This window comes from Manis javanica, chromosome 3, assembly GCF_040802235.1.
Source record: "Manis javanica isolate MJ-LG chromosome 3, MJ_LKY, whole genome shotgun sequence".
Lineage (NCBI taxonomy): Eukaryota > Metazoa > Chordata > Mammalia > Pholidota > Manidae > Manis > Manis javanica.
Window position 1 is genome coordinate 206,500,761 of NC_133158.1, and position 25,727 is coordinate 206,526,487.

Below are 25,727 nucleotides of genomic sequence, written 5' to 3' on the forward strand. Positions count from 1 at the left end.
TATACCAGCTTTAAAACTGAACTGTGGAGAGTATATCTAGTATTAGTTGGAAGTCACTTATAAACCACTAAGATTATAGGCTTCTGTAGACTATGACATTATGTAAGTATATACTTGAACAACAATTTTTTATCTATGTCCTTAATAAGTATACGTATGATGTTTTTGTCAAATGGATGAAAATAAAGTAATGGAGGCCCCATTATAATTTTTTTGTTATAAATACTTCATTGTTTTACAGAAAAATTGGGAAATGAAAGCTTATCTAAGAAAACAAAGACTTTTATAAATCAGAGATAATCACTGTTAACATATTTCCTTGCAGTCTTTTTTCTTCTTTTATATTTGTGTGTATATTTTTAAAGACAATTAAGGTCATTTTGTGCATTCTTTTTTGTAGTCTTTCTTCCCCTTATTGTATTGAAAGCATTTTTCTCTATCATTAAAATTTCTCTAAAAGTGTAGTTAATGGTATAAATACTATGATTTATTTCACCATTCCTCTATTGTTGAATAATTAGGTTTGTAACAGGTACTATTTATTGCCTATCTTTTCTCTTCTTCCTTACTATCAAAAGCTGCATTTTGTTCACATGAATGGGATTGGGGTTCAGGGAGAACTTTTGATTTCAGGGAGGCAAGGCCCTTATCCCAGGGCTAGGGAATGAATTCTGGTTGGTCTGAACTAGAGTCATGGCAATCCATTCCCTGTCACCAGTGATTGATAAATTGGGATCCTCTTTTTTCCAATAATACATAAAGGGAACTCTGCTGGGTGATTTTTCTTGTTGTTGTATTTGTGGTTTTTTTGTGTTTTTTGAAACATTCTCTTTCCAGATGAAAAAGACTGTTGCAAGGTAAAAGCTTTTGGACCCCTATTCCACTATGTCATTTCAAATGTGGGTATGTAGCAGCCATTTTGTGACCATGAGGAGGTGCTATAACAAAGGAGAAAAATCAGACCTGCTGTGAATCACAGATCAAAGAGGTAGACAGGGCATGTTTTCCTAGTGAGGATGCTGAGCTGATCCACTAAACCTGGACATCTTACCTCCAGACTTGTTTTGAGATCCTTAAATGTCTTTATGGCATAAGCTGTAGTTAATTGGATATTGTATCACTTGTACTGTAAGTGGTATAAGGTTGTTTTCCAGTTATTTCTGTTCTGCATACTGCTGCAGTTAACATCTTTTTGAATACATCTTTGATAGCATTTCTGTTACTTTCTTAGATCAGGTTCTTTAAAGTGAAATACACTGGATGAAAGAGTGAACATTTTTAAGTATTTTGATAAGTATTGCCAAATTGGTTTCATAGAACCTTATTTCACCTAACTTTCTCCTTCTACACTGAAAAATTTCTGTTTCCTTGGGCCTATATGAGATAATCAAGGCATGGTGATTTTTTTTAATGCCCATTGAAGGACTGATCTTTCCTGAAGCAATGTGGGCTTTGATTAATCCACCAGGGATTGATTCATATACTCCTGATAAAGTAGAATAGTAAAATTCCACTTTTTTATGAGCCTTTTGATGTTCCTTCTTCATATATACCTATTATAAAATACTCCTCAGTAGCAAGGGATGCTAAATTTTAGTTTTGTGTAATTGATTTTTGCAGTAAGAAAAGGTGTTAAAGGGAACATTTTCAGCATGGGATATATTGTACTAAATGCACAGGAGCCACTAAGAAGAAAATGTTATCAGATGCCAGGTGATGTAAATGTTATCAGATGATGAATTAATGGAAAATTCTTGACATGTAGAAATGATCTGTGAGATGGAATAAAAATTCTGTTCATATAGAAATAAAGAAGCAATTGAGTGAATAGATCTTCTGGTAATCATGACCTTCTAGTTGAATTGTACAAGATAACCATACAGTTGTATCCTGATGTGTAATATAAGGAAATAAAACTTGAGATTAGGGGCTGAGAAGTGTATCAACCAAATTATATTATAGTATGGTTATGGATTTTGCTTTTATATGTCTTATTATTTCAAAGAGGTGAGTTGTTCTTTTTAGGAGTCAGAAGTAAAGACCCAAATAAATCAAAAGATATATCATGTTCAAGTATATTTGTATGTGTCTATATATTTATTTTTTATAAAATGCTTATTTTGCAATGCGTATCTCAAATAAAATACATGTATTTCAATCCAACAATTCCATTTTTGAGAAATTATATTGCAGATGTACTCATAATTATGTACAATGACACATGAATAGTTTGGCACAATACTTGAGACGTTCTACTGGCATTTGTTTAATGAGCAGAGTCTGGGGATACAAACACCCTGTAATATGCAGAAGACTCCAGGTCTAGTGTATCAACAACAGTTATGCTTTTCAAATTGTCAGCAGAACTTGTGTTGAGAAGCATTGTTAAATTCTGGGTGTATGGAGATGAATAAGCAAAGCCAGACCCTCACTGTGTTTTCTGCTCAGAGGGACAGCACCGTATTTTTGTTTAGTGTCTATGAAAATCAAATCAGGGAAAGGGGCTAAAAGGGGACAGGAGTAGCTGATGTAGGTGGGGATCAGGGAGGCCTATTTGAGAGGCGCTTGATCGGAAACTTGAACCATCTGAGGGAATGAGCTGTGCATGGATGCAGAGGCCGGGGCTTAGTACATTCTAGGCAGAGGACACCGCAAGTGCCCAAGCTCCGAGGCGGGGCGAGCCTAAGGCAGTCAGCTGGCAGTAACAAGACCAGTGTGGCTGGACAGAATGAGGACTACGGGGAACATGCAGCCAGTGTATCGGAGAGACAGGCAGGGCTAGAGGGTGACAGGCCTTGTAGACTACAGTAAGGAGTTTGGGTTTTACTCTGAGTAATAGGAAGCCGTTGGAGATCCACCCTCCCTCCCTTCCTCCCTCCCTTCCTTCCTTCCTCTCCTCCCTCCCTCCCTCCCTTCCTTCCTTTCTCCTCCCTCCCTCCCTCCCTTCCTTCCTTTCTCCTCTCCTTTTCCTTTCCTCTCCTCTCCTTTTTCTTTCTTTCCTTCCCCTCCCTCTTTTCCTTCTCTCTCTCTCTCTCTCTCTTTCTTTCAGCAGGGGAGTAGGGGAGTGACATACATTGTTTTGAAATGATTACCCTGGCTATTATGTGCTGATTTGACTAGAGGAACCCAGAGGGGATACAAGGACACCCCCCGTGGGCATGGGCAAGAGATGTTGGTGACTTACATCAGGCACACTGAGAGGCATTTGGATTCAGAATTTTGGGGTCTATCCTTTTTGGGAGGTGGGAAAAATCTCACTTGAATTAATCAAGCTCTTCAGGTCACGGCATGTTTATTACCAGTCTTTACAAAGTCCCTGTGTTCTTACTTTTCTGTGACCTCTGTTTTCCATAACTCCCCTTCCCCCATAATACATGTTTCTATTGTATATGGTATATACCTGAGAATACATATCATACATCATATTAATTCTTTAATATCGGATTTTTGTGGATAAAGTATTTTAACTATTCAAATGTTATGGTGCTATTCTGTGGTTCTCAGACTTCAGCATGCATCATAATTATCTGGAAGGGTTGCTCACAGTTTCCTGGTCCCACCACAGAATTTCTGATTCATTAGGTCTAGGGTATAGCCTGAAAATCCGTATTTCTAAGAAGTCCCTGTGTGATGCTGATGTACCACATTTTGGGATGAATGTGAGCGCACTGAGAACCACTGCTGTAGCTCTATTGTCTGTTGATTTGGTTTTCACTTACTGTTCTTAAGGTGTCTGTAGGTTGCTGTATGTCTCTAGTTCATGGTCTTCTGCTTGCTGTATAGTATCAATAGTATATGTCCATGACGTTTTAGTTCTCTATTAGTGGTGGACACCTAGGTTGCCTCCAATTTCTTTCTACAATGAACACTACACTGATGAGCACCCTGATGTAAGTCCACTTATTGTTCCATGTTTGTTTCTTTGTGGCTTATGTACAAGAGTGGGATTGCTAGAGGAAATGGCACATACCTTCATACCTGAACTGACTACTGCAGATCTCTGCAGGATAGCCATACCAGTCCGTGGTCCTACTAGTAGCACCTAAGAGTTCATATATCCTCACTTCCCTTTCTCCAAGATTTGGTTTTATCTCATTTTCTTCTAATATTTACCAAAATGATAGGTATAAAGTTACATGCTAGTTGATTTAATTGCTTATTGGGGGTGGGGGTAACATGTAGAACATTACTATGGCTCTAGAGGTCAAAGCTATCCCAAAAGGTAAGCTCTGAGATTGTCACTCCTTCCTTATTCCTCCTAACCTGTTCCTAGCCCCACTTCTTGCCATCCCTTTCCTCTGTGCCCCCTGTGTAGGTGACAGATCTCTTCAGTTTTTGATTATCCGTCCTGTATTTCCTATGCACAAATGAGCAGGTACACATGTATTTCTTATATCCCCTTCTTTATTACAAAAACAATAGTATACTATAGATACTTTGATTTTTTTCACTAAACACTGTATCATGGAAATCCCTCCAAGCCGGTTTATAGAGATCTTTCTCACTCTTTTTTTGAAAAATAGCATCATAGTACTTCATTGTGCGGATGTAGTATCATAATTTCCTTAGCCTCTTTCCTGTGTATGGTCTCTCCTGTGTATTTAGGGTATTTCCAATATTTTGCTGCAACCTTGTACGTATGTATTATTGTCAGAGATGTATTTTCAGGTTAGGCTTCTATAAGTGGTCAAAAGTTAAGTGAATATGTCGTCTGTCAGTTTTTTTGCCAAGTTGTCTTTTACCACGCAAATTCACCTTCTCTTTTGTAGCCTCTGGATTTTTCATTAATTAATAAAATTTTCACTACACTAAGGCTGAAGAAGACCTCACCCACATGTTTTCTTCTAACCTTGTATGGTTTCATTTCAATATATTTAGATCCCTTATCAATTTGTCATTTGTTATGTATTTAAGTGAGATATGGATCTATTTTTTTTTGAAATGGCACCAGTTGTCGCAGAGACATTTACTGAGAAGTCCATCATTATTACTGCAGTGTCTTAGGGTGCCACCTTTATCAAATACCAAATTTTTGTATGTACTTGGATTAATTTCTGGATTTTATTCCACTGGTATACTTACATGTGCCAATACCACTGTTTTAATGATATGTTTTAACACCCAGGAGGACTAGTCCCAACTACTTATAATTTCTCTTTTTCAGTGTTCCTGGCTGTTTCCTAACTCTTCTTGCATGTTTATTTTTCCACGTAAAGTTTAATATCAACTTGTCTGCCTCCATAAAATAGTTTGTTGGTATTTTTATTGGAATTGCCGTGATTTTATACATTAGGAAGAACTGTAATCTTTTAATACTGAATCATCCTATCCAAGAACAGATCGTAACTTTCCATTTGTTCATGTCTACTTTTGTGTCTTTCAGGAGTGTTTTACATTTTTCCTGCTACGAGTTCTGCACATTTTTTGTTAAATTTATTCTTACATGTTTAATCATTTTTGCTGCTGTTGTAAATGGAGTTTTCTCTACCATGTGTCCTATTTATTGTGTATATGACAGCTATTGATTTTGTATGTTAATTCTATATCCTGCTATGTTACTGGATTCTTTTATTACTTGAATTCATTTATCAGTGATAATGAGATTTTCAGGTATGTTATTATGTTATATCATCTACAATAGAGATAGTTTTATTTTTTCTTTACCCATTCTTAAATTAAGCCTCTAATTGGTTTCTTTTGTCTAATTCAATTGAGCAGTTACCTCTAATACAATCTTGAATAGTTAGAGGAGATAGTTATCTGTGCTTTGTTCCTGATTTTAGTGGAAATGTCTCTAGTGTTTCCCCATTAAATAAAATACAGCTTTTAAGATTGAGGTATATATATATATGTGTGTGTGTGTGTGTGGCGGTGGGGGGTTGGCTTTGTCACAGAGTTCTAGATATTTGGATAGAATATGGGAACAGAAATTAAGGAGAGACTTCTGTGAAGGCTACTTCCTGTGCTTTGTCAAATTCTAGGGCAATAGCATATCACATTCAAAAGATGGAAAGTTTCATGTTTCGTCTTGGGACTATAGCAATGAGATATGCCATTACAAGGCATTTGAAATTATATAAATTGTCTTTATGCATATTATCATGGTCACAAATGAAATGTTATCCTTCATTTGTCTTGTAGTGTGTGCTGTTTTTGTGGAGTTTAAAGATTAATCATCCTAAAACATTGTTTCTGCTTCGAGGAAATCATGAATGCAGGCATCTTACAGAGTATTTCACCTTCAAACAGGAATGTAAGTATAATAACACTTGGCTACCTTTTAGCCAGTTCAAAGTGAATCGAACATAAAGAAAAAAAGAAATGAAAGAACTCAAAGCTTTCCTGTTCTGTGTTTCTTTTCTGGTAAGACCCAAGATTCTGCCTTTCAAGGCATTTATTTTGAAAATGACTTTTGGGTTTACATCTTTTGTTTATAAAGTAATGTATTTGCCATATATGGGAAAGTCCAAAGAAGATAAAAATTATCCACAATCACACCACTTAAAAATAATCACTATTGCCTAACTGTTTGGGACATAGACTTCTGTTCTTTTTTGGATGGATAAACACAGGGCTTGTTTGGGAGGACTTGCCCAGGGTATTTCCGCTTACTGTTTCTTGTTTCCCCAGATACTGATCTACGTATAAGACCTACATCTTTATTTCATTCATGTCATCTCCTCAGAGATTTTCTTTCCTGGGTTGCCTTTTCTAAATTTAGTGATTTTCTTCAGATAAATCCACTGAAGTGGAATTGCTGGGACTGATGATATTACTGTACTGCTTTCCTTAGTAGCTGTACCAATTTGCAGTTCCACTAGCAGTGTATGAGGGTTCCCTTTCCTCCATATCCTCACCAACACTTGTTATTTCTTTTCTTGTTGATACTAGCCATTTTGACTGCTGCAAGGTAATAAGTTTCATTGTGGTTTTGATTTGCATTTCCATGATGATTAATGAAGTGGAGCATCTTTTCATGTGTCTGTTGGCCATCTGTATGTCTTTTTTGAAAAAATGCCTTCAGGACCTGTGGCTATTTTTTAATTGGATTATTTGTTTTATTTTGGTCTTGAATATTATATGAGATCTTTATATACTTTGAATATTAACCCCTTATCAGATATATCATTTGCAAATATCTTCTCCCATTAAGTAGATTGCCTTTTGTTGACTGTTTCCTTTGTTGTGCAAAGCTTTTTAGTTTGATGTAGTCCTACTTGTTTATTGCTTATTATTTTCTATTTCCTTTACCTAGGGATACATATCATGAAAAAATTTACTAAAGCCAGTGTTCAAGAGTTTACTGCCTTGTATATCAATTTTAAAAAAGGGGGGGACATAAGAAAATTTAAAAAAAAATTACTGCTTATGTTCTCATCTAGGATTTTTATGGTTTTGGGTCTTCTGTTTAGGTCTTTAATCCATTTTAAGTTTATTTTTGGGGTATAAGACAATGATCCAGTTTCATTCTTTTGTGTGTGGCTGTCCAGTTTTCTAAATAACATTTATTGAAGGGATTGTCTTTTCTCCACTGTACTTTCTTGCCTCCCTTGTCATGTATTAATTGATCACAATCTGTGGCATCTTGCTGCACTGATGGACAGTGACTGCATTGGGGTATGGGTGGGGACTTGATAATATGGGTAAATGTAATAACCACATTGTTTTTTCATGTGAAACCTTTATAAGAGTGTATATCAATCATACCTTAATAAAAAATTTATTTAAAAATAAATAAATTGATCACATAGGTATGGGTTTATCTCTGGGCTCTCTGTTCTGTTCCATTGGTCTGTGTGTATGTTCTTCCAGTATCATGCTCTTTTGATTACTGTAGCTTTATAGTAGTTTGGAATCAGGGAGCATGATACCCCTAGCTTTGTTCTTTTTTCTCAAAATTACTTGGACTATTTGGGTTTTTTTTTTTTGGTTCCATACAAATTTTAGAATTATTTTCTCTAGTTCTGTGAAAAATGCCCTTGGTATCTTGATAGGGATTGCGCTGAATCTGTAGATTACTTTGGGCAGTTTGGCCATTTTAACAATATTGTTCTTATCCATAAGCATGGAATAGCTTTCAATTTATTTGTATCTTATTCAGTTTCTTTCATCATTGTCATACAGTTTGTAGAGCATAGGTCTTTCACCTCCTTAATTAAATTTATTCCTAGGCATATTATTCTTTTTAATCCAATTATAAATGTAATTGATCTCTTAATTTATCTTCCTATTATTTATTATTTGTATTTAGAAACACAGCACATTTCTGTATATTGATTTTGTATCCTGTGGCTTTACTGAATTCATTCATTAATTCTAATAGTTTTTTAGTGGAGTCTTTAAGGTTTTCTATACATAGTACTGTGTCATCTACCACTAGTGACAATTTTACTTCTTTCTTACCAACTTGGATGCCTTTTATTTATTTTTCTTGTCTGATTGCTATGGCTAGGACTTCCAGTACTATGTTGAATAAAAGTGGTGAGAGGGGGCATCTTTGTCTTGTCCTGATAATAGGGAAAAAGATTTCAGCTTTTTGCTGTGAGTATGATGTTAACCATAGGTTTGTTATATATGACCTTTATTATGATGTTGAAGTGTGTTCCTTTTGTACCCACTTTGTTGAGAGTTTTTATCATGAATGAATGCTGAATTTTGTCAAATGCTTCCTTAGCATCTGTTGAGATGATCATATGGTTTTTATCCTTCCTTTTGTTAATGTGGCATATTATGTTGATTAATTTGCAGGTACTGAACCATCCTTGCATCCCTGGAATAAATCCCTCTTGGTCATGATGAATGAACATTTTAATGTATTTTTGAATTCACTTTGCTAATATTTTGTTGAGGATTTTTGCATTATACTCATCATGGATATTTTTCTGCAATTTTTTTTTTTGTAGTGTCCTTGTTGGCTTTTGGTATTAGGGTAATGGTGGTGGCCTCATAGAGTGAATTTGGAAGATTTCCTTCCTCTTCAATTTTTTGGAATAATTTGAAAAGGATAGGTATTAACTCTTCTTTAAATGTTTGGTAGAATTTTCCTGTGAAGCTATCTCATTTGGGAGTTTTATTAGGAGTTTTTGATTACTGTTTCAGTTTTGTTATTACTAATCAATCTGTTCAGATTTTCTATTTTGGGAGATTCCATGTTTCTAGGAATTTATCCATTTCTTCTAGGTTGTCCAGTTTGTTGGCATATAATTTTTCATAATCTCTTATAACTGTTTGTATTTCTCTAGTGTTGGTTGTAACTTTTCTTTCATTTATGAATTCATTTATTTGGGTCCTCTCTTTTTTTCTTATGAGTCTAGATAAAGGTTTACCAATTTTGCTTGTCTCTTCAAAGAACTGGCTCTTAGTTTCATTGATCTTTTGGTTTTTTAGTCTCTATTTCATTTATGTCTTATCTTTATTATTTTGTTCCTTCTATGAACTTTGGGCTTTGTTTGTTCTTCTTTTTCTAGTTCCTTTAGGTGTAGGTTTAGATTGAGATTTTTCTTGTTTCTTGAGGTAACCCTGTAATGCTATAAACTTCCCTCTTAGAACCCTTTTGCTGCATCCTGAAGATTTTAAATTACTGTGTTTCTATTTTCACTATTCTGCAAGTATTTTTTGATTTCCATTTTAATTTCTTCATTGACCCATTGGTTTTTTTTAGTAGCATGCTGTTTAGCTTCCACATACTTGTGTTTTTCTACTTTTTTTTCTTGTAATTGATTTCCAGTTTCATAGTGTTGTGGTTGGAAAAGATGCTTGATATGATTTTAGTCTTCTTAAATTTATTAAGACTTGTGCCAAGTGATTTCACTCATTTGTGGAGTATAACAACAAAGCAAAACTGAAGGAACAAAACAGCAGCAGACTCACAGACTCCAAGAAGGGACAAACAGTTAACAAAGGGAAGGGGCTGGAGAGGGTGGGAGAAGGGGATTAAGGGGGATTAGCATTCACAGTATAGGTAGGTCACGGGGAAGGCAGTATAGCACGCAGAAGACAAGTAATGACTCTATAGCATCTTACTATGCTGATAGACAGTGATTGCAATGGGGTCATGGGGGACTTGATAATATGGGTGAATGTTGAAATCACAATGTTGCTCATGTGAAACCTTTCTAAGATTGCTTAATTAAACATTAAGACTTGTTTTGTGGCCTAACATGTGATCTCTCCCAGAGAATGTTCCATGTGTACTTGAGAAGAGTGAGTATCTGCTATTTTTGGATATAATGTTCTGTATATATCTATTAGACCCATTTGATTTAATGTGTCATTCAAAGCCACTGCTTCCTTATTGATTTTCAGTCTGGATGATCTATCCATTGATGTAAGTGGGGTGGTAAAGTCCCCTAGTATTATTGTATTATTATCAGTTTCTCCCTTCATGTCTGTTAATATTTGCTCTATTTAGGTGCTTCTCTGTTGAGTGAGTAGAAAATTTTTGTTACATTATTATATAATGTTTTATTTCTTTTTACAGTATACTTTGAAGTCTGTTTTGTCTGATATAAGTATTGCTGCTCCAGCTTGTTTGTTTTTTCATTTCTGATTACATAGAATGTCTTTTTCTATCACTTTAGTTTTAGTCTGTGTGTGTCTTTAGGCCTTTTGCAGTATTTAGGCTTTAGGCCTTATAGGTAGTATTTAAATGTGTCTTGTTTTTTCATCCACTCAGTTAGTCACCCTGTGTCTTTTGATTGCAGCATTTAGTCCATTTATATTTTTAAAATTGACGTATAGTTGCTGTAGAATATTATATTGGTTTCAAGTATACAATGCAGTGATTCAACATAACACACATTATTAAATCCTCACCCCAACTAGTAGTTAATATCTGTCAACGTAGAAAGATGTTACAGAACCTATATTCTCTATATATGACTATATTCTCCATGCTGCCCTTCTGTCTCTGTGACCAACTTATATTATGATTGAAATTTTGTGCCTCTTTATACCCCTCACACACTGCACTCATCCCCTCCCCCATAGTAACCACCAGTCACTTCTTAATGTCTATAGTCAATTTACATTTAAAATAATTATTAATGAGTATATAGTTATTGCCATTTTGTTCAATGTTTTCTGGTTGTTTTGTTCTCTGATCCTTTATTCTCTTGCCTCTCTTGCCTTGTGTGTAATAGTTTTCTTTAGTGTTATGGTTGGATTCACTTATTTTTTGTGTATCTATAATAGGTTTAGGTGGTTACCATATGACATTTCAACATATATAGCAGCCTATGTTAAGTTGATAGTCGCTTAAGGCATTCTAACAGTACTATATTTTTAACTCCCCCTCCTCCACAGTTTATTTATATGAGTCTTCTTTAATACCTTTAATTTAGTGATTCCCTTACCTGATTTTTAGAAATTGTTGATTTTGCTGCTTTGTCCTTTAACCTTCATACTAGCTTTTAAGTAATTGTACTACTACCTTTGTTGTTTGCTTTTCCCAGTTAATTTTTTTTCTTTTCATAATTTTCTTCCTTCTGGTTGTGACCTTTTCTTTCCCTCTTAAAGAAGTTGCTTTAGGGTACAATAATTTGCAGTCACAATATAGGTTGGTGATGGGGATAGTAGTACAGCATAGAGAATATACTCAATGATTCTGTAACATCTATGTTTATAGATAGTAACCACACTAGAGGGGTTGAGGATTTAATAATGAATAAATGTTAAATCAATCGTTGGTGAAAAACATTTAGACTTAAGAACATTTCCTACTACAGAATCCCCTTAATATATCCTGTAAGGCCAGTTTAGTTGTGGTGAATTCCTTTAACTTTGTTTATCTGGAAAACCTATCATCTCTCCTTCAATTCTGAATGATAATCTTGATATAGAGAATTCTTTGTTGAAGGGCCTTCTTTTTCATTACATTAAATATTTTACGCCACTCCCTTCTGGCCAGTAAAGTTGCCACTGAGAAATATGCCAATAGCCAGATTGGGTTTCCTTTATAAGTAATTTTTTTCCTCTCTCTAGCTGGTTTCATTACCCTCTCTTTATCCTTAAACTTGTCATTTTAATTACTTTATGTCTTGGTGTTGTTTTCCTGGAGTTCCTTTTGTTAGGGGCTCTCTGTGCTTCCAGGACCTGGGTATCTGTTTCTTTTCCCAGATTGGGGATGGTTTCAGCAATTGTTTTTTCAAAGAGACTTTCTACCCCTTTGTCTCTCTCTTCTCCTTCTGGTACCCCTATTATGTGAATATTGTTTCATTTAGAGTTGTCACACAGCTCTCTTAGTGTCCTCTAGAGTCTAGTGATTCCTTTTTCTCTCTGTTTGTCAACTTCATTGTTTTCCTGTTCTGTAATTTCCATCTCATTGATTGTCTTCTCTACTTGCACTAATATATTATTCGTTCTCTCCACTCTATTTTTCATTAGAGTTACTGTATCCTTCAGCTCTGAGTGGCTCTTTTTCAACTCTTCTACCTCTTTTTAGAAGTCCTTCCTGAGATTGTGAATAACTTTTATGCAAATCAATGAGCATATTTATGACTGTTACTTTGAAATCTTTGTCAAGTAGATTGGTGATCTTAATTTGACTTGTGATTGCTTATTTTAATTTACAAAATGGGTTAAGACACTGTATTCCTCGCCATCTTTATCCAGACTTGGCATCTTTTTGGAAGTAGGCTAAGGACTTCTTTTGAGTGATTCTTAAGGTTGAAAGGCATTTTATTGATGTAAAATGGTGTTTGGAGCATGAATGAGTAAGTAATTCAAAACCCTGTTTAAATGCAAGCTTAAGACTCTTACAAAGGAATTCCATATTGATGTTAGGCAACAGAGGGAATTCTGACTCCAAGGATTTTTCAGGAAAAAAAGTCAATCACTGGCCACAAATAAAAAGGGTTTTTTGTTTGATTTTTTTCCTTCAACAGATGTTATGGCCAGTGGTGGGTGTACTTTTGAAATAGCCAGCATTTATACTGTTCAAATATAAAGTAGAATATAAGATGAAATTGTAAGGTGATACAAAGATGCATAAGACGTTGGCTTTTGTTAACTTGGATGTCATAATAGACTTAGCATATGTTGTGAAATAGGTGGTCTTACCTGCTGTCATGGTAATACAGAATGCTCTGAGAGTTTCTAAAGGAACCCAAAGACTACCTTAATTCCCTCTAACCCTGATCACTCAGTACTGGCAATAAAGAGAGAATCTTCACATTCAGGGGTGAAAAGCCTTATAACCTCAAGTGTGGGTTACTGGTTTACACTTTATTTTTATAGATCTGTCTCCAGTCATTCCTGCCATATATGTACTGCACTCTGGCCCAAATATGGACCCATTACCTTTGCTTTATTTCCAAAGTCTTGCCAAACTGGGCTCTGATAGTTAAACATATATTTTCTAAAAGCTTGGAAATTACAAGAAGGACTTAAACACAAACATAATTACCAATTATAGATAATCTGACTCACTTGCTATATAGTTTTATTCTCCATGTCCTGTAGGCTCTGTCTCATTTTTACAGAATCTTGTAAGAGGAGAAGCAGCTCACAGTCCTGGAGGGCTGCCTGTCTGTGTGACTTCTGGCCTTCCCTTCCAAAATGCACCTCCAAGCATGGCTTGACTTTTGACATCCAAGGCCAAGGAAGAAGAAAATATTCCTTTTCTTTTTAAACTACAGTCTTCTTCAGTTTTACACCTATTATTTCATGACCTGTTGTTTTGCCAGTGAGTTTCAGGCCCTAGACAAGTTCACTATGGACTCAATGAGACCAAAGAAATGACAGTGGAACACCCTTGGGGTGAAAGTGTTTATACCCAACTTCATTCTCACCTTGGCAGGTCAATCACTAGAATCCTGTCCACTCAGAGCGAGTCTGAATGCAGCAAGCCGGTCTCTGCCTTTGGGCCTCTCTACCCCAGCAGCCGTTTCAGTCTCTGTCCTTGGTGCTGCCACCACTCCAGTCTCGTATCTGTTCTCCTGCAGCCTTGCAGCCATGCCATGGTATTGCTCAGAGCACTGGGTGGAGCTCTTTATAAAGAGTCAGTAGCAACATATTGCCCGCACGTGTATAATGAGCTAGCCAACCAGGGCCAGGTGAGAATCCTGGCCACAGAAACTCTCATTTTATCCAGAGAAACATTCTGCATCACAATCACCAATACCTCTTGTAAAAGCTTTATAGTATAGCTTCCAGGCTCCCATAAGGATATACCTTATGAGTCACCACACTCAGAGGAGACCAAAGCTATAGCTTCCTACCAGGTAATTGGGCATTTTCACCGTAAGCAGTGTTGCTTAATAACACAGCTGAGTTTACTTTATCAGGTTTCCAGGCCAACAGAGCTAGAAAGTTAATCCAAGGTCACACGTATCTTTAGAGAAGAATAACAATTTTATTTACCCTTTATCTCCAACTTTAAAAAAATATCTTACAAAGATGATTGTGTTTTCAAATTTGTCTGAAATAAATGGCTTTAAAGTGGCTTCGTGATCTTCTGACGTGTATCCTTTTTCATATGTGATAAATTTTAGCCTTCTTCCTTTGATTATTTTTCCTTTTTTGATAGGTCGAATCAAATATTCTGAACAGGTGTATGATGCTTGTATGGATACATTTGACTGTCTTCCTCTTGCTGCCCTCTTAAACCAACAGTTTCTGTGTGTACATGGAGGGATGTCACCTGAAATTACTTGTTTAGATGACATTAGGAAAGTAAGTAATCTTCTGTTAGTCTCATGGAGAATTTTTAAAATTTTGTTTTATTGCAGTAAACTAATATGTCTTTATTACTGAAAATGTAATGAAGTACAAAAATGGAAATCACTTGTGATCTTGTTATTGGAAGATATTTACTGTTAACATTTGCTGTATATCTGCCAGAAAATTTCTGCAATTTTTAATGAAATCTGTGTTTCTACCAACCAGAAACATAATTTTTTTTAGTAGAGCCCTGAAACCTTATATACAATGAAGAAGCAAGGGTCCCAATCCCTGTCCTGCAATTAATTGTGTAACTTTGGTCAAATCCTCTTAGTCACATTTTCGTCTCCGTGAAATGAGGAAGTTGGAATGGATCGTCTCAGGACTCTTCTAGCCCTGAAATTCATTTACGGGCATTTCAAATGATAGAATTACTACACTTTATCTGACTTGGTGATTATTATTTTTAGGATTCTATATCGTAATGATTGAAAAAAGATCAGTCTTTCTATACCGACGTTATTCTATTTTACTATCTTCTCTACCTTTGTATTCTCTTACTATATAGTTGTTGAAACTAAAGATTTTTTTGTAAATCTTTTTTTCTCTGAATTGAAGCTACTCCACTGGGGTAAGAGGGTGCGCCTACCCACACTGCCTTTTCTGCTGCATTGTCGTCTTTTAAATAACCAGCACTTCTCCAATTCTGAATCAACTGTATTAGTGAGAAGCTCCCCTTTCACTTGGTAGAATCCTCTTGTTAGTTAGCACTCAGCTGCTTTAGCTATTAGTTTTCTCTTAGATTTTATACTTTTAACCAAAGCAGCAGTAACCAAAGGCATTAGTAACTTACATTGAAATGCTTCCATGTGTAAAATGGAGGATGAAAGCCCTTCACAAAATAAAACTATAGAGTTCTTTAAAATAAAGAAATCTCCATTTGAATGAGATAAACAATGAACCAAACCATTATAAAGCCCTTCCTGCTCTCCATGGTCAGTGGCTCACTTAGTCAATTGAAATGAACTTTACATAGTCTTTACATATATTATTACATCTCCATAGTGGTTGATTTCACATTCAAATTAAATAAGTACCACTTTTAAGATTAGGATGTAAGGGGATCCTTTTCTGTCATATGATTAGATGACAGGGATATTTATAAAAATTTATTACAAAAACTGTGTATCTAAAGTTGTTAAATGTTTGTTTTCTTCCTAAAGGAAAATCCTTTTGGGAGTTTATTACTTTCTCTCTGCATGCATTCTTGTGGGTGCAAGGGGTGTTTTGGGACCCACCCATACCAGTTTCCAAAAGCTCTTTTGCTTTCATGATTTTTCTTCTTTTGGCTTTTGCATGTCTTCCAGTTAGACAGGTTTAAAGAACCTCCAGCCTTTGGGCCAGTGTGCGACCTGCTTTGGTCTGATCCCTCAGAGGATTATGGCAATGAAAAGTCCTTGGAGCACTATACCCACAACACTGTCCGAGGGTGCTCTTATTTTTACAGGTAAGCTAATACTCAGAGTTATAAAATTAGGAAAGGAAATTATAATATACTTTATCAAATTATTTTTAAATATTTTCTATCTTGAATTTGTGTAGTATAGGGACTTCTGTTTAATGTGTGATTAATAGCAGAAAGCTCTTGTTTGTTTTTTATTTCATTAGGTATTATTTCCTAATAAGTGTAATATACCAAACATGGTTGAACAGAACATCTTGCAGTGCTTAAATGTTATCCAACTCTAAATGATCTAGATTATTTGTTCCTAAACATCATCTATAGACTTTTTTAAAAATAAAGATTTCTTGGTTCTTCCCCCAGAGGTTCTGATTTAGTAGGTCTGAGGCAGGGAAATTCTGTTATTTTCAAAAAGCTCCCAGTTTTTAGAACCGCTGATATAGGCAAAGATATAAAAAGAGCAGGACATTGTGAACTAAGACCTGGACATTTCCTGGATGTTGGGTGTTGTCTTAAATCTCATATGTGACCTTTCATTGTGCTTTGCCACTCAAAACTAGGAAGATATAGGGAAGTTTGAAGTCTAAATTTTTTATTCCCAGTATTTTACTGTTACTACTAATAAATCTGTTTAGTCCCCTAAAATCTGTTAATTGCCTAAGATAATGTATTCATTAAATGAAATCCACACATACAAACTAAGAAACCTCAATTTTGCCATAATTTTAGCATTCTTCTAACAATCTTGTTTCATTCCTTTCTGCAACCTTTAGCAGTGACTAATGATGAAGTCACTTAAATTTTGTTCCTCTTTATATTGCTTAAAATAAAGAGCATAATACTTTTTTATTGTTCAAGCAATATACATTGGTACAACTTCTATGGAGTGACTTTAACAGTATCTCTCAAATGCCTGTGGTCCTTGATCCCGAAGTTCTACTTCTCAAACACAATCCTGTGGCAAAGTTCAGTGATGTATAAGACCTATAATTTTGAAACAAATTCACTTTATGTCAATGTGATTTTCCCCTTCCTCATGTTAAAAAAGAATTGTGTTAATTCTGGATTTGTTTTCTAATTTTATTTTTCAGTTACCCTGCAGTTTGTGAATTTTTGCAGAACAATAATTTGTTATCAATAATCAGAGCCCATGAAGCCCAAGATGCTGGGTAAGTTATTAAAACTGCACCAAATATTACCACAAAGTTTTTGCCTTTAATATCAAGACAAATGGGCTGTTATTTTTCTTTCAGGTATCGAATGTATAGGAAGAGCCAAACAACAGGCTTTCCATCACTCATTACAATTTTCTCTGCCCCCAATTACCTAGATGTCTATAACAATAAAGGTAAAGGAGTCCGGCAGTATTTGAGTTTGAATCTGTGAGCTGATGTGAGCTCTAGTTTAATCATATGTATGTGTCTATGTATTTTTTTAATATATATAAATTTTAAATAAGGAAGAAAAGTCTTACAGGACAAAGGCTAAGAAACTCAGGATTTAGACTGCTACTTGGTTTTTATCTCCTAAAAATTTATTGGGCTCTGTGAGTATAAATAGTGACCATAATAGATCTGATTTGTACTACCTTTTATAAAAAGAATAAATTAGTTCAGATTATAGTTAGAATAGTCAGCATAAATTATTTGTTTTGGTGAATTATAAATAAATAACAGTACTCAATAAAATGTCACCCTTATGGTATTTTAATGTTTGTGAATTATTAATCTGTTTTTACTCTTCTTGAGGAATGGTACTAAACAATAGATAAGTAGAATGAATACTAAACAAAAAGTGAAAAGAATCTTCATGTTAGTCCAAGCCCTGCCGGAAACTAATAGTGTGACTTCAGGGAAGTCACATAACCTTTCTAAACTTCGGCTTCCCGTATAAAAAAGAGGATTGGATATACACATGCCTTTTGAGCCAGAAATTCTACTTCTAAGACTTTATCCTATTGAAGTCTTTTTTTTCCTTAATTTAACTTTTCTGATTCATAGTTCTTAAGTTTTGTGTCAGGGCTGTGGTCCCCTAAAACTTCTTCTGTAACTTCCTCTGTAACTATTTTGTTGTTTATAAAGTATGACTATAAAATAATAGAACGTCTAAGCAAACATGCCAGAACATATATCCAAGTGAGTATTGTCCCTTCAAAGTAACTACCTTGGGAGGTTGTATGCTCCTTCCAACAATGCTGCCATTGTTTGAAACATTTTGGGAACTCCTCTTTTGGTATTGCCTTCAGAGTCTGTGATACATTCTTTTGATTATCCTCAGTGATGGGAAATCTTCGGCCTTTGAGGGTGGATTTGATTTTTTGAACTGCCAAAAGTCATTTGGAATCAAGACTGATGAATAAGGTGAGTGACCAAGCTAGGTAACGCCAATCGGGGTCAAAAACAAGGTATGATTATAAGGGAATGAGACTGGTTCTTCTCATGTTGCTTATAACATGGCTCTGGAGGCAGTGCTGCAAGAGGGGTTCCAAAAACGTTTTGAGTAATGGCAGCAGCTTTGGACTGAATATACGATAAGGCAGCAAGGTGTACTGAAAAGAACAGTAAGACTTAGCCTAGCCTAATCTCACTCTACTTTCAAATTCAGTTAAGATGATCAACTTCTCTGAGCCTCATTTTATCTTTAAAATACCTGATGTATAGTATTGTTGAAGATAAGTTGGAATATTAGGAATGAATATTAAACGCATTGTTCAAACTATAAATTGCTTTGATGCTATTACATTTTACAGTCTTAGTGCCTCGTGTGATTACATCAAAGGACCATACTCATCTGATATGTAAGGTCTGGTGTGTTTTAGTTGGTAGTTTCTTAAGTCTCATTACTTTATAGTCATACCTTGTATATGCAGTTGGGGAGAGTTTAAGAGAACTCCACAACATGCTTACTGTTTACTCTATTTAAAAGTAAACTCAGGAATGGCACATATCATTTAAATCTGATTTGGATCAGTTATCTCAGTGTGTCTTCAGTGACTTGCTATCTATTTTCAAAAAGCATTTCTTTGACTAAGTTTTTCTTCCAGCCTCATATTTTCTTTCTACTTCTCATCATCCTTTTCTGAGTCATAGCTGTCCTGTCCTACAATGCTCTCCTCGCTAACTCCATTTTTAAAATTTCCCTTTTCTTACTAGTTATTACATATTACAACATATTAAGACTTAGTTTTGTTCTGCTTCCTCCTTTATGTGCTGCTTGAGCTGTTAAACTTCTCCAAGAACACTTAGTGACCCTCGTACTTGTATTTGCGAGGAGGACATTCCCTTCTCACTTCATTTTTAAACCTCACTATTAGGAGTATCTCTTGATTGCCCAGTGGTTTATCAGTGGGCTAAGCTGAAACATGTCACTTAAATCGGCAATCACTTTATTAAACTGCCAGCTCATTTTTTGCCCCATTCTAATCTGGTTTTGTTCTTGATTGCTCCTTTAGAAGACTTAAAGTTGTAGTCTATTCTACCTGAGTTTTCTGTTGGCTTTGACATAATTGGTAACTTTATCTTGAAATAATATTACTTCCTTGTTTGTTTCTTAAACATTTTTTTAAGGAAATGTAGCATCTGAAACAATATCTGGTGGTCTCAGTTACTCCCCATACAATACCTCTTTTCTTGAGAAATCCAACTCTATCCCCCTTTCCTTCTTCTCTTTCTCCTACTGTTGCATTTCTGTCTTGAATATTCTTTAGACTTACTGGTACCCACAGGTATTTCTTAGTTCCATCGGTTATATGAAACACCCTCAAGTCATAATTTTTAGAGATTTTTGTTTCTATTTTTTTGTGTCCGCTGGGAACATACCTAATAACTCTAGTTTCTAATCATCTACTGTTGAGACCCACCTCTCACCTATTTTTCCTGTGTAGATTGGGGGAATTGTTGAAAAATTGTATGTTCATCTAGCCTAAATAAAAAATATGCACAGAAAATAATAGGGCATGTACATTGTAACCAGAGTTAGGTTATTAAGAGCTGGAGAGCCTGTTTTCATGTATTTAAAACCTATGGTGTGCACTTTACATATTCAGTAACCTAAACTTTGAGAACAAAAGGCTATCCTATAATAAGCAAAGAAACAGGAACCAGGAGATGAGCTATATCTGTCATTTCTAGAGAACTATTATGTCTGATTCTATTTACAATCGCAGTAAGAATAATTAAGAGAATAATGCATACAATATTGCAGTGCTGGTGATGGGGACTAAGGAATTGGATTTTAAAACTTTTAAAATATAAAGAATCAGTTTGGTACCAAAGTATGTGTGCAAATATATGAACTGGTTAATAGTAAACATTTATAGAATGCCAACGATATACTGTACTGACTGCAAAGGAGAGCTTGGTATTCTTTTATCCACTATATTATATGCAGAGATGATTTAATCTACTAGCGAACATTATTGTAAATTGCTCCAAGTTTACCGCCTATATCCCCCACCATGAATTGATAATTGCTAAGTTATAAACTCTCAGAGAGTTTATAAAATTTTTGGCTCTGGCTAATGACAAGCAAAACAGGTGGGGTCCATTTAATGAGAAATGTTTGCCTTCAAAGGAGATTTATAATTATAACCATTTGACCTATAAAGGGAAATTATGATGACACTAGTTACTGTGTAATGACTCTTTGAAGTTTCAGAGCTCAGTTTCTTTTGTACTTTTATGATATGGGATCTTCAGGTAATTTTGTTCCATGGGATAATTCTTAAAAGAATGAACTACATAAATTGCTTTAAGATTTTTCCATCTGCCCTTAAATACTGGGGCTTGAATTTACAAATGGAAAGTAAGTTCCTGAATTGCATGCAGTTAGGTGCACAACTGTACAATGCATACCATTTGCCGTGTCATGTTCTTCTGTGCCAGATCTTCCTGATTTTTCCTTTTTAGCTGCTGTGTTAAAATATGAAAACAATGTCATGAATATCAGGCAGTTTAACTGCTCTCCACACCCCTACTGGCTTCCAAACTTCATGGATGTTTTCACGTGGTCTTTGCCTTTTGTTGGGGAGAAAGGTAAGAGAATTAAAGCATCTAGATGGACCATTATTTGCCTTAATAGTGCCTGAACACACTCTGAAATTTGCATGAGCCCCCAGTGGTGCAGAAATGTTTTTCTTAAAATTATCATAAATATTTTCTAATTATCTTTGTTCTCTACAAAGATTTTTAAATGGCACTTAATTGGCTTTTAAATTACAGTGCTAGTTGACTATGTTCTTAACCCCAAATACCAATTTAAAGTAGCTGTCCTACTATGATCAAGATATGGAAATAATGCACATGACTATACCATTCTTTCAGTGATTTCTTCAGCAATAGAGATTTAAATAGGAAATACTTTAAATTTTCCTTAGAATTTTATTTGTACACCTATAGAAATAAGCTATGAAAACATAAAATAAGCCTGTTAGACATAGACTTGGTGGCTTAACTTCCTTGTAAAACAGGAATAAATCTTTTCATGTGCGTCATCAGTGAGGAAAAGACTGGCCAGCAGGCTAATGAAATGAAGTGATTATGCTGTAGTTCCTTCAAAGACCCCAGACTTTTACTGGGGCAGGTCATCTCCTCAAACTCTATGTAAGCCTGAAGGTCTACCTTAAATGTTACTCTTTATAACTACTAAATAGAAAATCATTTTTACATATGTTTGTTTAACATGTATATTTATTTAGACACCCAGATTATTTTAGAGCGAGTACCTCAGTAATTGTATAAATTTTGGGTTATTTTGTTTTATCATCTAGTCACAGAGATGCTGGTTAACATTCTCAACATATGCTCTGATGATGAATTGATTTCCGATGATGAAATTGAAGGTAAACTTGCCTTTTCCTCATTTGAATTAGAAATGAAGAATTTGGGGTTTGGTTTTAATTTGTGAATGATTTTCTTTGTCTTATTAAAAAAGAATTGTGTTCATTGTAGAAAAATAAAATTTGAAAAATATAGGAAACCATAAGAAAGAACAAAAAGGTTATCTATAATCCTGTTATCTCATAGCTATCTACTGTTAACATCTTGATGTATGTACTGTGTTAGCTGTCTTTTATCTTTGCATTTATTTTTCCCTTTCTTTTCTGTTAACAAAAATGAGGTCATATGAGAGTAGCACAAGCATTTACTGCTTTTTTATAGACTAATTTTTTTTTGAGAGGGCATCTCTCATATTTATTGATCAAATGGTTGTTAACAACAATAAAATTCTGTATAGGGGAGTCAATGCTCAATGCACAATCATTAATCCATCTCAAGCCTAATTCTCGTCAGTCTCCAATCTTCTGAAGCGTAATGAACAAGTTTTACATGGTGAACGAATCCTTACATAGTGAATAAATTCTTACATTGTGAACAGTACAAGGGCAGTCATCACAGAAACTTTCGGTTTTGATCACGCATTATGAACTATAAACAATCAGGTCAAATATGAATATTCGTTTGATTTTTATACTTGATTTATATGTGGATCCCACATTTCTCCCTTTATTATTATTATAATTTTTATTTTTAATAAAATGCTGAAGTGGTAGGTAGATGCAAGATAAAGGTAGAAAACATAGTTTAGTGCTGTAAGAGGGTAAATGTATATGATCAGGTGTGTGCCTATGGACTAAGTATTAATCCAAGCTAGACAAGGGCAGCAAAACATCCACGGATGCAGAAGATTTCTCTCAAAACAGGGGGGGTGAGGTTCTAAGCTTCACCACTGTTGATCCCCAATTTCTCACCTGATGGCCCCCCTGCGACTGTGCCTGTCTTAGGTTGTTCCTCCCTTGAGGAATCTTACCTGTCTCTGGCTAACCAGTATAGACTAATTTTTAATAGTTATATTGTTGTCCTTGTCAATGACTCTTTGTTTTAACCAATCCCCTGCTATTGGGTATTGGATTTTTTCTAATTTTCTCCTTTTAAAACTCCACAGTTTTGAAAATTCTTGTAGACATATCTTTGCGCACTCTGTCAACAACCAGTATTTTCATGCCTATTATGTGCCAAGTAGTGCTTAGGTCCTTGCACTCAATAAGCTTATATTCTTGTGGAAGGAAGACAATAAATAAAAATGTCAGGTGTTGATTTATGGTACAAAAGAAAGGAAAGTAATATTAGGAAATGGAGAATAACATTTTCTTGATTATTTCCATAGGATAAATTTCTAGAAATTGAATATCTGTGTCAATTAGTAGTTTAAATTTTAAATCGGATACAGATAACTACAAGAAAGGCTGTACCATTTATATTTGCGTTTCTGATGCATAGCTCACGATGCTGTCTCCAGTGCTGTTTACTGTAATTTTTATAGTCTGTTGTTTTATTTTAATTTGTATTTTTATGGTGCTAACAAACATTATCTTGTGTTTATTGACTGTTTATTTCTCTTTTGTGAATTAGCAATTCATACCTTTTATATACTGTCTCATTTTTCTACTGGATTATATGTACATTTGTTTTTCTTCTTATTGGCCTGTGAGGGATCTTTATATAGTAACATTTTATTATATATACAGCCAAGTATCTTTTTCCTAATGTGTTGTGGGAGGTTTGATTTTAAAAATAGGTCCTAACTTTGCTGAGAATGCATAAGTTTCTGGAAAGATGGTGGTACCTGAGTACAAAGCTCTGGCTGTTTCATTCTTTCCAATGTCTATGCTAAGTTGATTCATTCAACCGTTAGGATACACTGACTGCATAGTGGAGAAAGCCTAGCTTGTTTGGGAAATATGGAGGAGAGTCCTACACATACTTAAGACTCAAACAGTCCACACGGAAGGTGCAGAGCAGATGGAGCATAGCTTGTGAGTATCTTTATGTATGGGATAGGCAGTCACTACAGGGAACCCATTCTTGAGGAGTAAGTGCAGCTAAGTGAAAACTAAAACAAATAAGAATTTAAGTTAGAGGAAGATGAAATATGTAAGAAATAGGTCTAGTAAAATTTATATTCAAATCTAAGTGGAAATTTGTGTATACTCTATTGTATGTATTAAAACAGGATTCTTGATTATTATAAGATATGCTTATAAAATTATGCCAAAATTGCATATGGGAATATTACTGAAGTATATAGTCTGTCATAGCAAAAGATTCAAAACAATCTAAATATCCCTCAGTGGATAGCTGGGTAAGTCAATTATGATATATCAATATAATAGATTCTCTACATGAAATATTATTTCTTTTATGTACCTTTCTCCCTTTCTTTTCTAGTTAGCTCCTGTTCAGCTTATTTTAACTTCTTCATGCAAGACATTTCTGACTTCCCTGACTAGATCCAATACCCCGTCCTCCTCCCTTATATCACCACTTACCTCCTTAGCATTTGATAGAGTTACGGTTTTACATTTATTTATAATACAGACCTCATTTTATTGTGCTTTGCAGATATTGTGTGTTTTACAAATTGAAGGTGTATAGCAACCAGGTCAAGCAAGTCCACTGGCACCATTTTTCCAACAGCATTTGCTCACTTCATGTCTCTGTATCACATTTTGGTAATTCTTGGAATGTTTCAAACTTTTTCATTATTATTACATATGTTAGGGGAATCTGTGATCAGTGATCTTTGACATTACTATTGTAATTGCTTTGGGAGCCATGAACTGTGCCCACATGAGACGGTGAACTTAACTGGTAAATATTGTGTGTATTGTGACCACTCCACTGACTGGTTGTTCCCCCATCTCTCTCCCTGTCTTCAAGCCTCCCTATTCCCTAAGACAAATAATATTGAAAGTAGCCCAATTAACAACCCTGCAATGGCTTCTAGCATTCAAGTGAAATGAAGTCACACATCCCTCACTTTAAATCGAATGGTAGAAGTGAGAGTAAGCTTAGTTAGGAAGGCATGTCTACAGCTGAGATAGGCTAAAAGCTAGCCAAGAGCCAAACAGTTAGCCAAGTTGTGAAGCAAAGGAAAAGTTCTTGAAGGAAACTAAAAGGGCTAGTCCAGTGGACACACAAATGATAAGAAAGCAACACAGCTTTATTGCTGATATAGAGAAAGTTTTAGTGGTCTGTATAGAAAGTCAAACCAGCTACAATATTCCCTTAAGCCAAAGCCTAGTTCAGAGCAAGGCCCTTCTCTTCCTTCTATGAAGGCTGAGAAAAGTAAAGAAGCTGCAGAAGAAGAGTCTGAAGCCAACAGATGTTGGTTTATGAGGTCTAAGGAAAGAAGCTGTCTCTAAACATCAGAGTGCAGGTGAAGCAGCAGGGGCTGATGTAGAAGCTGCACAAAGTTATCTAGAAGATCTAGGTAAGATGCTACACTAAACAATAAAATTTCAATGTAGATGAAACAGACTTTTGGAAAGAGGTGCCATCTAGAACTCCAATAGCTAGAGGAGAGAAGTCAATACCTGGCTTTAAAGGACAGGCTGACTCTCTTGATAGGGGCAAATGCAGCAGTGACTTTAAGTTGAAACCAATGCCCGTTTATCATTCTGAAAATCACAGGGACTTGAGGAATTATGTTAATCTACTGTGTTTGTGCTCTATAAATGGAACCACAAAACCTGGGTGACATCTGTTTATAATATGGTTTACTGAATATCGTAAACTCACTGTTGAGACCTATTGCTCAAGAAAAA

The 25,727-nt window shown here is 35.2% G+C and overlaps 1 protein-coding gene across 8 annotated transcripts in view; it reads left to right on the forward strand.

The window, feature by feature from the left end:
• Positions 1-25,727, forward strand: part of PPP3CC (protein phosphatase 3 catalytic subunit gamma) — a 77,253-nt gene that overhangs the window by 35,105 nt on the left and 16,421 nt on the right. For all 8 annotated transcript variants that reach the window (XM_037024722.2, XM_073232675.1, XM_037024720.2 and 5 more), the window contains exons 4-10: positions 6,142-6,253; positions 14,528-14,673; positions 16,029-16,168; positions 17,215-17,292; positions 17,377-17,471; positions 21,031-21,156; positions 21,891-21,962. In XM_037024722.2, coding sequence (XP_036880617.1) covers positions 6,142-6,253; positions 14,528-14,673; positions 16,029-16,168; positions 17,215-17,292; positions 17,377-17,471; positions 21,031-21,156; positions 21,891-21,962 — 769 coding nt within the window. The remainder of the gene's footprint in view (positions 1-6,141; positions 6,254-14,527; positions 14,674-16,028; positions 16,169-17,214; positions 17,293-17,376; positions 17,472-21,030; positions 21,157-21,890; positions 21,963-25,727) is intronic.